The sequence below is a fragment of the Stegodyphus dumicola genome, chromosome 4 (genome assembly GCF_044657685.1).
Source record: "Stegodyphus dumicola isolate Sdum_Otavi_A_Nest chromosome 4, ASM4465768v1".
Taxonomy (NCBI): Eukaryota; Metazoa; Arthropoda; class Arachnida; order Araneae; family Eresidae; genus Stegodyphus; species Stegodyphus dumicola.
The window spans coordinates 249,286,211-249,301,363 of NC_140771.1; the positions used below are offsets into that span (position 1 = coordinate 249,286,211).

The window sequence follows — 15,153 nt, forward strand, 5'->3', positions numbered from 1 at the left end:
CCCCAGTATGTAATCAGATATTATTCTAGGGACGTGTACTGTGGCAGAATAATAGCTGCGGATAAAGTAATTGACTATAGAGACTCGTGACACGCATTATTCATTGTCAACTATTAAAGGCGGGGGAGCTTACGGGAAATGGGATTAGTGGAAACCAAGGCGAAACATTTAAAATGTTTCCTGAAACTGCCTTCTTCGTAGAACAGAATGATGTGCAAATTCTGGATAGAAAATGGTTACAAACAATTGCTGTATGCCATCAAACGAATCTTAACCGAATTTGGTTTCTTTCAAATGCATCTTTTCCCATATATCACTACAGTAAGTATATTTCAGAGCAATTCCCAAACCAATAAACAGAAACTATGGATGAATGGTGGTTACGGTTACAATGCGCTAAACATATGATAGCCGGTCGCTGAACACGGTTGTTACTTATGCTCAGTTGTCTGACAGTAACACCAGCCCAAGCCCATGAAAATTCCCCTTGGGGCGCTATATTACGCCTGTCGTTGGTATCAACGACAAGGTTGAGCATCTTGCAGGTGACAGTGCGAGTTAGCTCTTTCAAGCCCAATTTTGATGGACAACACCCCGGAGGGGTCAGAGGGTCTCCCACTCCTCTCCCCTTCCACCAAACCACACGAGAGGACTTTCGGTTCGCCGCATATTTATAGAAAAACCCATGTCTTTTCCGGGATTCGAACCCGGGACCTTCGGCATGGGGTGAATCTTTACATTATGGTAACTTGGCGATTTTGGGCGAACATTTGGCGACTAACCCAGCTACAGCAACCTGCTAGTTTTGTTTTGGACGCCATTTTGTTTTCACGAAGTAAAGGCATGTTTTTTTTTTACTCAACATTTTCTCCAACAATCTGCTAGCCGAATTACGTTTATACCAGAACGGTACTTACGTATTATCGCAACCAGGTTGGCGCTATTTGTAACTTTGAGCAAAAAAGTATGAACAGAAAGAAAATGTACATTTATTAATTACAGATAATTTTTAATACAGTTTTTTATATTATTTTGTTTTAAAATATAAAATAGCAATTAAACCCTTCCGGTTTCGTATTTGAATAAGTTGAACCCTACTTACGGCTTTAGACCCTACTTACGGCAACCCTACGTGTTATACGGAGTTTTGTAAAAAGAGCATGTGGAGATTCACAAAATTTTCCTGCATTTTCATGCAAATTTTTGTAATTTATGAGAAAATAGCAATGTACATGGATAAAGTCAAGAGTGTGCGCAATGCCATTTTTGTGCAATTCTGGGATGTTTTTTTAAGTAAAAATAAGTCGACGTGTACATGGTTATGGCGAATACGGTTTTCAATCAGTGCTAAAAGCAATAGCCAAAAGATTTCCGCCGAAAAAATAATTCTGCAACTTATTAAACCCTAAGTTGCAGAATTATTTTTTCGGCGGAAATCTTTTGGCTATTGCTTTTAGCACTGATTGAAAACCGTATTCGCCATAACCATGTACACGTCGACTTATTTAAAAAAACATCCCAGAATTGCACAAAAATGGCATTGCGCACACTCTTGACTTTATCCATGTACACATCGACCTATTTCACTTAAAAAGTCAAAGAAAATTGACAAAAATCCCATTCTTCTTACTCTTGTAAAAAGCGCCAAACAAATAAGTGGACGATTCTGCACTTTAGCAGCGAAATTGTTTCCAAGTGCTCATTAGCTAAAATCACTATCGGAATTTTCCGAAAAATGTCGAATTACATGTCTCATAATTTCTCATTTCTCTGAGACAAAATAATCTGTGATTCAAACTGTGTACTTCTCAGATTATTGCTAGTAACCTTTATCGCCTTACCAAAATGCTGTCAAACTACCTGTTACCATATTCTAAAGATTAGCCTGGCTTGGCAGTCACCAATGCTAACCACCATACCGGTTGAGCGGCACTGAACATGGACCAACACTTAAGGAACACAATCAACATGCTTTTTAATCTAAACCTAGAGTTTGGTTTGATTTATTTGATAATGGCAAAGCGCTTGAGGACTACCTACCTAGTGGGAGGGATGCTTTCGCGGAGGACTATCCCAAGGAAACTGGCTCGTATATAAGTTACACGTGGGGAGAACCACCTAAACGCCCATGCAGCCAGCCCGATCGCCGAGATTCAAGTCCCAGACCGAACTACCAGTGTTCAGTGACTTTACCGCTCTGGTGCTTGGTAGGCTCTCAAAAACCTTGAGAACAGGCAGAATATTTCATTGCCTAGATGACAGTTTTACAGTGGGTACAAAAAGTATTTGCACACATACATTTTTGTTCACAATTTATAAGAAAATGCATTAATAAATACAAAAATTGGCATTTAAAAAATAGAATAAGCCTATTCATTTAAATTAATTACAAAAAATACAATAATATTAATAAACATTTTTTGCAACAATATTAAAATAGCTTACGTCAAAAAAGTATTTGCACACTCAACTCAACTCTATCAAATTTGCATTTTATGCTATTGTTTGACAGTCATCCCGCAGTAAATAATATATGTAAGGCGACTATAAAAGGAGGTGTTGTCGAAACGTTATCAGTTGATTGCCGATTCAAATTGTAATGGCACCTAAGAAATCTGAATTGTCGATTTCATTGCGAGAAATTTTTTTTTTCTCTACGTGAAAATGGCCTAAGTTATCAAGAAATAGGTAAAAAAGTAAATGTTTGCTTCTCTACTATTTGGTATGTTATAAAGAAAGAAGATCTACATCAAATAATTTGCGCTCTGGACGCCCAAAGAAACTTTCACTGCGAATGAAGCGAAAAATCATAAGAGAAGCATCAAAAAATCCATTTGTTAGTGCAATTACTTTAGCCAATGATGTCGCTTCAACATCTGGAGTTCAAATCTGTGCCCAAAGTGTTCGAAATGTCCTGCACGATGTACACATTTATGGGAGATCACCAAGGAAAAAACCTCTCCTAACTAAACGAAACAGACTGAAGAGACTTGAATTCGCTAAGGAATTGAAATCAATATGCCAATTGATTTCTGGAAAAATGTCATTCTCCGACGAGAGTGAGTTCAATATCTTTAAATCAGATAGCAGAAAATTAGTTTGGAGAAAGCCTTGTGCTGCTTTTCATACCAAAAATGTGTTACCTACAGTTAAACATGGAGGAGGTTCTGTTATGATTTGGGAGTGCATGGCTAGCAAAGGAATTGGTAATTTGTATTTCATTAATGGGAATATGACAGCTCGAACCTATATTGATGTGTTGCGAGATAACTTGCCACAAAGTGCAATAAAATTGGGTATCAGTAAGTCGTACTATTTTCAGCAAGACAATGATCCCAAGCACACTGCCGGTATAACTCGTATGTGGTTGCATTATAATGTACCCAGAAAACTTGCCGCTCTACCACAATCACCAGACTTAAATTCTTTGGATTTAAAAATAAGAAAAAGGAGGATTTCAAGCAAATCTGCCCTTAAACAAGCCCTTATTGAAGGGTGACCGAATACTGAGCCTACTGTTACAGAAAATTTAATTAAATCAATGCCAGCAAGATTACAAGCAGTAACAGATGCTAAAAGCATGCATACTAAATATTAGTTATTTGAAATTTGCTTATATATTTTATTTCTTTTGTATCCATGCAGGTGTGCAAATACTTTTTTGATACGAGATATTTTAATTTTGTTACAAAAAAGCATTGTTATTTATATTATTGTAATTTTTCTGTTTGTTTTGGATATTTAAACTTCTTCTGATTTGGCAATACCAATTTTTTTATTTCTTAATGCTTCTTTTTATGAATTGCAAACAAAAATGTAGGTGTGCAAATACTTTTTTTACCCACTGTATAACTCTTGACTGATTGTATTTGTCTAGAAATAAATATTTAATGATACACACGAATTTATTTATAATGTAATTTTCATCTCTGTCCTAGTGTACCTGCTTGAATATTCTAATTTTTATCACTATATTTTGTTTCTGTGAAATAAAGTTTGATAAATCCTATGAAAAACACGATAACTTTGAATTGCTAAGGCGCGTTTTCAAGTACTTCTTCCCAAATATTAAAATATTATTTACATTACTAGCAACTACTTTTTTGAAATAAATTCCCTCCTAGCAAAAGTTTACATGGATGCTTTATTTCGGTAACCAAAATGAATTCAAGGCAGTTGAATTCTAAAACTCACAGGTATTCAGCAAATGGCAATTCGAAGTTACAAAACGAACTCCCAATGCATGATTTGACGCATTGAAAGGTAACTGAAGTTTGTTTTGAATTACATGTGGAGTAATCGCACATTTTTTTTACACGATTTTCATTGTCTTTACAGAAATACTTTAGCAAAAGTTCTTGTGTTTTAAATTTTCTACTTCCTTATTCTTCACTAGCCTTCGATACCGTAATTTTTAAGACAATATAGCTTTTTTAGTATCCGAAGTAATCAACTATATTTACAGTTAACTCTGAGCATTTTAATGATTTTGCAACTGTCCTTTGACTTGGCGAAATTTCTTTTAACATTAAAAATCTTACCTTTGCACTTTGAAAAATTTGAATCCGTTTTTGCCTAGGAATTACAGTGTCTCACAAAAGTGATGGGACACTTGCGCTTTACAAAAGGAAACTGTAGTAAAATAAATTGAGAAAACATGGAAAAATATTTTGTGGGTGTGTTTCATACTTAAATTTAGTAACAATTATTACATAACATGCATTTTCTCAAAATATTAAAATATTAATTTAATAAAAATATAATTGTTTAGAACGGAGCAAAAAATGGGTCACATAAGTGATGGGACACTTACTTTTCCATCAAATATTTATCCAAAAATTTTACTTTTTAAAATAAAATAAATAAATCATTTTATATTTTGTTGGATTTCCTTTTACTTTTAAAACATGATTTAATCTTCTTGGAATGGATTCGACTAATTTTTTTTTTGTGATTTCTGGAGTGATTTTACCCCATTCTTCTTGAAGCACCGATGTTAATTGTTGCTTTGAAGAAATGGTGTGTTTGCGAATTCTTGATTCCATTTCTTGCCAAATATTCTCTATCGGATTTAAGTCTGGAGATTGTGGTGGTGTTTTTATTATTTCAGGATAGTTATACAGCAGCCAGAGTCTAACGTTCAAAGCAGTGTGCTTGGGGTCATTGTCCTGATAGAATTTAAAATCGTTATGAAGGTTCAATTTTCGTGCTGAAGATTTCAAATTTTGATTTAAAATGTCAATATACTTGTACTGATCCATTATACTGTCAATAAAAACAAGATTACCAACTCCAGCGGACGACATACACCTCCATACCATAACTCCTCCTCCACCATGTTTTACTGTTGGCACCAAGTTCTGTTTGCAAAATTCTTCCCTGGGTTTTTCTCCACACCAAGATTCTACCGTCAGAACCAAATATATTAAATTTACTCTCATCAGCAAATATAACTTCATTCCAGTAATCAGAATTCTTATTTATGTTGGATTTTGCGAAAGCCAGTCTGAGTTTTCTATTCTATTCACTTACGAAGAATTTTTTACCGGCTGCTCTACCGTGATATTAAGCAGATCGAATTACTCTTCTAATAGTCTCAGGTTAACAATTACTCCATATAATGCTTGTAAATCAGCAGCAACTTTAGGAGCACTCATTCTTGGATTTTTTTTTAATATTTCGAATTAATATTCGAATATGCAAATTAATAACTAATTTTCGAACTTCAGGCAAAGTTTCTTTTCGTTTAGCATTCATGGCTACACAGAGCTAAAAAAACACAAAAATTCCAAAACAAACTGGAGAGAAATACTGAAGACGATTTTATAAATTATTGCCAATTGCTTTTGAGTAAAAATAAAAACCCCCAAAAATATTTTTATTGTAGTACGTAGTAGTATCTAATGGTGTCCCACTACTTATGTGAGACATTTTTTGCTCCGTTCTAAACAATTGTATTTTTATTAAATTAATATTTTAATATTTTTAGAAAATGTATGTTATGTAATAATTGTTGCAAAATTTAAGTATGAAACACACCCACGAAAAATCTTTACATGTTTTTTTAATTTATTTTATTACAGTTTTCTTTTGTAAAGCACAAGTGTCCCATCACTTTTGTGAGACACTGTATACTTAGAACAATTTTTCCACTTGAAGCCAAACTTTGATGGTTTTTTTCTGTCCTGTTGAGAATATTACCTACTTTAGCTTAAGATATCGAAAACCTATGGCTTTAACGGCGTTTTTTTAATTACTAGATACGAATCGTTACGTTTTTAATTACTAGTTACTAATTACTAAATACGTCTTCGGAAAAAGCACAGTTATACGCTTCCATCCACTGCTACTTTAAAAACTATATTTTGGATGAAGACAACTGCCAAGTAGCAGACGATAGCTAATACTTTCAAAAATACACATGAAGTTGATTAACAAATATCCAAGCAGACAAATTTTCTTTATAGCAAAGCAAAATCGTCTAAAAAATGTGACAACAGCCTCTGTAGCAACACCTACTAGTACGCAAAAGCAAATAAAAAATATTCAACGGATTCACGGGGCTTAGTTATATTTTCTTTATCTTTTTGCACAATTTTCTAAATTTCCTTTTTAAAATGTCCACATTTCAAGTGATGCGCAACTTATGACATCGTTACAATAAAGAAAGTAGTGAGTTACGCGTGATAAAAGCAGAAACAGCTAGATTTCAAATTACTGAAAACAGTGCGACCTTTAGAATAAGGTCTAGTATCTCCGATTTACTTCTTTAGTTTTATGTGTATATCATATTAAACGGTACATACACAGCGAGAAGTTTATGGATTCAGAACAAATTACATGAGCTTAGGAAAAAAATTTATTTAAACTCCAATAGAGGAAACCTGATTACTACGATATAAATTTATTATTTACTTGCAAAGTTTTCCTCAAGGCCTTTCCTTAATTTCATTCTAGAAACAGGAAAAAAGGAAAAGCAAGCCGTACCTAAAGCGCTTCATGATTTGAACTATTTCTTTGAGTGAATAACTTCTTGAACCAATGTATGTACACTGCGAAGAAAAAAGGACAGTCCCCAATATCACCCGTTATATTGGGCTGATTGACGTAATACAAGTAGCGTTTTTCTTGTCTCGAAAGCGCGAGTTAGGATATATATTAGATTTATATATAGCTTCGTTCTAATGTAGGTATTTTGAGACAAAATCTGACTTCTCCCGAAATGACATAGCAATTTTTTCCATATTTTGATTCTACGACTCAAATTATGCCTAAATATTAAATTTCGTAATTTTTGGTGAGAACGCAGAAGGTGAATTTTTTTCAGTTTGCGCCAAGAATAATTCACTGAGCGAACTTCTTAATTTAGCCGGCCAGACGGTATTATGGTTAAGGGAGTCTGACTGCAATACCAAAGGGCCTGGGTTCGAATCTCGGAGAAGGCATGGACATAATTGTTCTTCTCACTTAAAACACATAAAATTCAATTACACAGCAATATCACAAAATATTTAAAAACAGCGAAATAGCATATCTTTTAGAATTTCCGATACACGGTCTCGCACGCTGTAGATTTTTTTTTTTTTTTTGGTTAATCTTCGGATTATGGTAACTTGGCGATTTTTTGGCGAAAATTTGGCGACCAATCTGCTAGTTTTTTTGGGGGGGGGCATTTTGTTTTCACGATGTAAAGGCATGGTTTTTTGCTTTTTTTTTTTTTTTCACTCAATATTTTCCCTCAACAATCTGCTAGCCGAATTATGCGAAATTGGGAGGAAGTGCAGAATCGTCCACTGCTTGCCGCGTTTTTAAGAATTGCACATACGCGGTATCCATGTACACGTCGACCTATTTTCACTTAAAAAAAAATCACAGAATTGCACAAAAATGGCATTGCGCACACTCTTGACTTTATCCATGTACACTGCTAAAGTCCTAGCTAGTAACCTTTATCGCCTTACCAAAATGTCGCCAAACTACCTGTTACATATTCCAAAGATTAGCCCTTTTTTTTTTTTTTTTTTTCCTATAGTGTTGCCATTGCTCGCTTTCAAATCTTCAGTCTGTTAATCAAAAATTTGTTTGTTTAAGTTTTACAAAATATAATATAGATAATAAATTCGAAATTCAAAATTTGGGCTTCCGAGTGCAGATGTTCTGTTGAATGACTACCTTTATTCAAAATTCGATGGCTCTAGGTACCGTTGTTTTATCACAATGCGAGAAACATTCATACATTCATGCAGATTCTTAATTATTCAGTTTCTTTAAATATAATACAGGGCGACAATATTTAGCGGCAACAGTTTGAAAAGTTATTCGACACAATCGCGATGGAAATCCTGATGGTTGATTTGGACAATTCATTAATTACAATAGAAAGTTTCAAACAAGCTGCAAATTATATTTAAGTAAATTCGAAAGCATTTTAGTTGAGAATGCTGGATAAAGCTACTAATATAAAATAAAATCCTATTTCAAGTACAGTGGTCAAAAATCTGTAAAAACACTTTCGTGTGTTTTATGTTCTAACTAAAATTTAAGCCAACAAACAATTTTAATATTTTCCATTAAATAAATTAGAACAGCCGTTCAAGTTTCGCAACATATTCCTATACAGTATTTTCTTAAAAAGACTGGAACGATCCCCAGAAGACTCGGTAAAATTAACACAAGTAAACATAACTCGACAATATCAAGAGTGTGAAAGCGATATCCAGTTTCCTTGTCTGCGCAAGACCGTGGCTATGCATTTCAATTCAGCATGGATCGGACATTTTTAATGGTTTTTCCCTAGTGAGTCATAGAACACACGCGACACACTTTCCAAGAATTTCGGCCGAAGGTTTCCTTAACCCAAGAAGAAAGAATATTCTGTTTCCACAACTGATAAGCGCAGTAAGACGCTTTAAATCATCTAGACACAGAATATTCTTGTGTCAGAGTTCGATTTTTGTTACACAAACATTCACTTGCGCCCGACATATTACAGAACACTGCATTATATGTGTCTGCAAACATTAGCTGCTTCAATTAAAAAATACACCGTTCCCTTGGTTAGATTGATAACATTTAAAACCATTTATCTTTATTTTTCCTGTAGATTCGCAGATTAACTATAAATATTAACATCTTGCAAAAGTGGTCGAATCGTAAGCAAGCGAAAATATTGCTGCTGACATTTATATGGAGTGCCATAAGAATATGAAACTTTAAAGTTTACCTTCAAGGTGAATTGAGATAAGAAAAATTTTAAAAATCAGAAGGCCTTTCAAATTTTATATTACGTTCAAAAAGGTCTTTTTTTTACTTTTTTTTTTTTTTTTTTTCGCATTTATTTGTTAAGCATCACGTTCTTCTCTCTTAAAACCCATAAAATTCAATTCAACAGCAATATCACAAAATATTTAAAAACAGCATATACGGATACACAGTTTCGTGCGCTGAAGATTAAAAAAAATTGTACTGTGTTGCCATTGCTCGCTTTGAAATGTCTGTGAATCAAAAATTCGTTAAAGTTTTTACAAAATATGAAATGGATAATAAAAAAATCGAAATTAAAAATTCGGGCTTCCAGATGCTCATGGTTCGGTTGGAAGACTACGTTATTCAAAATTTGATGGCTCTAGGTACCATTTGTTTTCTCACACTGCGAGAAACACTCATGCAGATTCTTCATTATTTAGTTTCTTTAAATGTAATAAATAACGATAATATTTGATGGCAACAGTTTGAAAAGTGAATCAAAGCAAAATGCCGTTTTGAAATGAATAGCCCCTTTGGGCTAAAAAGCGGATAAAGTACACCTACGCCACTATACGCTTTTAACTGAAGGAAGATCGTTACGGTGGTACCAAAACAGAACGTCAGCGAAATTTACACAAAGCACGACGGAAAACAGCGACGACGGAAAGTGGTAACAGGCTCATATTTACATTTCACATGGGAAAACAAAACAATTCACATGGAGAAACATTAAAACCCCATGCTTCTGTTTAATGATCCGGAAGGTGAAAGTTCCATAGATTTTTGGCAATGCAACATGCTACATCCTGCACAGTTAAACCTCAGCCACTAGCCGCTCCTTTCCATAGAAACCTGGTTCATAAATCAACCAAAGAGGACCAAATCACAGAGTGTGCCAAACTAGCATCACGGTTTTAGCCAATTCAGCCATTGGTGGTATTGCATTTATTAGATTATATCAAAGCACATTAGGACTATCTGGCAATGTGCAGGGATGCCTTCACAGACAATTTAATTGGTGGCCATTTATTTTGTTGAATACCAAGGTAAGTTAGCAATTTAAAAAAATGAAGAACATGGTATTGATAAGTCTGTCAAATGCACTAGACAGCTTGACGTCATTGATAAGTCTGTCAAATGCACTAGACACTTGACGTCAAATGTATCGCCCGCGTCAAAAGCGAAATCCCATACGTATCCATCCTCTTTAAAGCATAGCATGTCCACGTTACTTTGCACATAACCACTAGCTACTCATGTACCTCAAATGAAAATTTAAATACATGATAAGATCACGAATTGTACATGAACACACATACAAAGAAAGATAAGAAAAATAGTATATTCACATCACAAAACAATGCTGCAGAATCGGTTTCCTTATATCTGCGATTCTCAACCGGTGGTAAAGAGAAAAACAGGGTTGCGCAAAGAAATAAAGTATTTTTAAATATTAAATTAGGCAATCTCGCAAAGAAAAAGAACAATTGATGGAAATTTTCTGTGATCGAACTCTAACTGAAGATTTCAAAAATAATACACTGGTTAACTTTTGGCTGAGCCGAAAAAGAGAATCTAAAAGCATTTCAAATAAGGCTATTAAACTTTTATTGCCTTCTTGCACAACTTATTTGTGAGAACAATGATTTTCTTGTAAAATAAATACAGAACAAAATTAAAATTGCATCCTAATTTATGGTAAAAACTAATCGATTTAAGAAACTGATCGAACATAACGAGAGTGATCTCTCTTAAACAGGCACAAATTTAACCCTAAGTTTTAGAATTAAAGTATTTTAACTTAAATTTTGGTAATTAAAATGGCAACCAATTTTTAACCTAATATGTTTTTTTGTGCACATTATATTATCATTTGTGCAAATGGCAAATATATGTGTATATATATTTGTAATAATAAATTTCCATAGTCAAGAATATACTTAAAATTCTAACTGCATGTTCTTTTCATTTTTAATGGCGACGTTCTCTTATTTGAAAGTACGTGGAATTAAATCCATAGCCCCATCACCTTGTAGAATATGTACCAAAAAAGGAATATCAGGGCTTTTTTCTTAAATGTCCAATGCAGTAAACTTCATACAAAAGTTATTAGTAATTCTTTTTATTTACTCCGGATATCTGATTTTGTAACTGCTATTTCTCCTGACCAATAATAAATGGATCCTGTTTTTTAAACTTATCGTCTGATAATTTAAGATACTACTACATCTATGATTCTTCACCAATGTATTTATTCTACGACTAAAGCTGATACATCACACACATATATATATTTAAATATTTCTATTAAGATATTGAAAAAAAAAATCCTTGCAAAATGTAGTAGTGGTACTAAAGTTTTCCAATTTTTGTTTAGATGATGCGCCGAGAAACGCTGCTTTATATCATAATGAAACTATATTTTCCTTTTTAACCTGAATTTTGATGAAATATTTGTTAAAAATCTTTGTTTCCTAAATATGCATAATTAGAGAATTTTTGAAAAATTAAAATATCTTTTCACTTTTTTTTTTTTCAGTTGCACATTCAATAAAATTTTGTTTTTTATTCAATAAATATTTTTCATACTATTAAGAAATTAAGAATTGATAATCACCTCCACACAGCAGGTCATTTATGCAATCATTAGTTTGGTACGATTACGTGACTGAAAAAACTCCTCAAATTATGTTACCAGTATAATTATTATCTGAAGCATATATTACGTTAAAGCGGTACAGACATAAAATAAGAGTTTTTTTCTTTTTTTTGGCTTCAACGTTTTACGTACCCCGACATTTCATAATGAGTTAACATATTTCATTTCTTCTATGCATAAATAAATATTTAAGTAACGCATTTAAATTATGTATGTCTGCCAAGCTTGGACTATGTTATTTTATTAAAACTTGATACATATATATTATGATAATTTGACATGCACAGGTAATAACTTTTTAGGAAATGATATTACAAAATGCATCGAGCAAATGCTCAGAGAAGTTTAAAATAATACGCATAAAATAGGTTTAAAATAATTATTTCAGTGAGCGCTTACAAGTAAGAAAAATAAATTTTAAAAAAGTGGGCAAAATTCTGGCTAATTCACTCAGTTAGAAATGGGAACTATTAGCATACTTTCCGAGACGTTTGAGAATTAATTACTTTTACCCACAAAAACAGAAGCAAGCGTAAAAATTCAACTGACCTTTATTTAATCTGTCCAGTATGACTTGCTTGTGGTCTTCAGACACAGGCTGGCTGACTATAATAAGAATGTATGACCCAGAGGGGGCCATAGCGCTCGTGTAAGGCGTTCCGCCGCCTTCCATATTGACTAAAGAAAGTCTTTGTAGAGGAGAATTTTCAGCTGATCAACAATTTTCTATGCAAAGTTCAGGAATTTAAAAATTCATAAAACTTGATTTTTCTGCGAGCGGAGAACAATCAGCTTCTCTTTCGATGCCGACAGAGCCAGTGAGGATAATGATAGACCTCTCACTCTTCGGTTTTCGACTCGCCGGGCGGTGGCCGCTTTTACGCATGCGCTGCTGACAGCGCCGGGTCTATTCGTTCACTGCGGTAGAAGACCACGTGACCCGTGTCAGAAAAATTTTTTTATTATTATTCTACATCTGTGAGTTTTCATTTTTTGTTTTTATATTCCAGACGAAGTAGGGGACCGTATAAACATATTTTGAATAGAAAATTTCAGTTCCATTTTGCCATCTGGTGTCATTATTTCTTTTATAACCCTTTTTACTTTACCTTAAAGTACTAAAGACACAATAACACGCCGAATAAATACTAATTCAGAAGACAAACAACAAAAATCAGCGTTATATTTACAAAATTTCACTGTGAAATTTTGTAAATATAACGCTGATTTTTGTTGTTTGTCTTCTTAAAGTACTACTTAAGACAAAAATAATAGTTCTCTATTTCAATTTTTTTCGAGTGATATGCAAAAAAAATTTTTAATGAGTAAAAGGTGAAAAGTTGTTTAATTTAAATGAAAATCATCGGTGATCTTTATGAATTATAAATGTAGAAACAAAATTATTCTATTATACCCGGTGTCAAGTTAGATTGAAAGTAATGTATCTAGAAACGGAGACAACGATAGCGCTGTAATCATTCTCTAGTAACGATGAAAAAAGTACGATACATAGTCATACCTTTTTCAGTGTGATGCGATATGGAATCCATTTAAAAAATTTTAATAGAAAAATAAACTAATTCTCTCTCATTATATCAGCAACAATGGCATGCAGTTTTTAATGATTTTAGTCTTTTAGTCAAATGGTCGTAAAAGCTCAAGTCCCAACCAATATTTCACCCACGTTCAATTTTAGTCAATTAAATGGAGGGGGAAAATGGATCATAATTGATCAAAAATCAATAACGCAAACAAACAAAAAACAGGCATTCTTAATATATATAAAGAGATATTTTGTAAAACGTACAAATTTTTGATTAACAAACTCTACGATTTGAAAGCGAGCAGTGGCAACACTTTTCGAAATAAAGCATTTTTATCTCTAACGCGCGACACCGTTGCCACTCATTAAAATGAGGATGAAAATTAATGTTTTCAGAGTTTTTAATTAATATTTCGGCTGATTAAAGTCGTACGAAGATGAAAATAGTCGAAATGGCTTTTCACGAATTTTTGGAAACGGGAATAATGTATTTAAGGTTTGGCAATGCTATTTTTATTTTATCAAACTCGGAAAACTCGGAAATATTTTATCAAACTCGGATTAACAAACTCTACGATTTGAAAGCGAGCAGTGGCAACACTTTTCGAAATAAAGCATTTTTATTTCCAACGCTAGAGACTGTTGCCACTCATTAAAATGAAGGCGAGAATTAGTGTTTTCAGAGTTTTTAATTAATATCTCGGCTGATTAAAGTCGTACGAAGATGTAAACAGTCGAAATGGCTTTTCACGAATTTTTGGAAACAGGAATAATGTATTTAAGGTTTGGCAATGCTATTTTTATTTCACTGTAAAACTCAGAAATTTTTGATTAACAACAATTTTAAAGCGATCACTATATATATATATATATATATATATATATATATATTTTTTTTTTTTTTTTTGAAAAAAAGAGGACATTGACCTTTCCCAGGACCCAAAAAAGAATTGTAGAAAGTTTGGTGACGATAGCTATAGTAGCGACGATTATTAGCGAAGAAACAAACAGACTTTCTTCTTTATATATATAGATTTTTAAAAGCTAAAATTATCATAGACGCCAAATTTCCACGGAAATAATGAAATTGGACTTAAGTTCAAAAAATTAAAAGGATGAAATTGCTGCATCATGATAATTATATTATCTTCTCTTTCCCTATTTGTTCGCAAATTAATCAATCATTTATTGGAAATTTCAAGATCTGTGAAATATTAATTAAGTTTTTAATTAATTTTTAAATCTAAAATGGCGACTTCACTTATTGCTAAACAATAATATAATGGCTCTTATTCTTATTCCGTAAATACATTTTATTATGCATTTTTAGCTAGTTTTCTAGCGATGTTTTACTTTGTTTTTATTTTGTTAAAAGTACCTTATTCAGAAATGTGTTATATATACTTTATCGTAAATAGAAAGAATATCTACTTTATCGTAAATAAGTTGTTTTCAATTCCCTTTTTTTTTTTTTTTTTTTTTTTTTCTAAATTCTTTTTATTCAGGTCCATTCTCGAAAAATTTCTCATTTAGATTCTTACTTACCATATACCGTTTTAGAAAGAGAATACGAGGAAGAAGACAGATATCGATTATTATTTAGATTATGACAAAAAAAAAGCGAGGGCTATCTGTTTAAGGGATATTTTCGCGGAGGACGTTTTAAAGGAAATTGGGTGGTATTCACGTTGCACGTACGGAAAGC

At 32.9% G+C, this 15,153-nt stretch overlaps 1 protein-coding gene across 1 annotated transcript in view; it reads right to left on the minus strand.

Moving 5' to 3' along the window:
• The window catches only part of LOC118198996 (uncharacterized), a 268,560-nt gene extending 255,789 nt beyond the window's left edge, over positions 1-12,771 (minus strand). Inside the window, exon 1 of the mRNA XM_085816208.1 lies at positions 12,455-12,771. Coding sequence (XP_085672334.1) covers positions 12,455-12,578 — 124 coding nt within the window. The 5' untranslated portion in view covers positions 12,579-12,771. The remainder of the gene's footprint in view (positions 1-12,454) is intronic.
• Between the last annotated feature and the right edge of the window lie 2,382 nt (positions 12,772-15,153).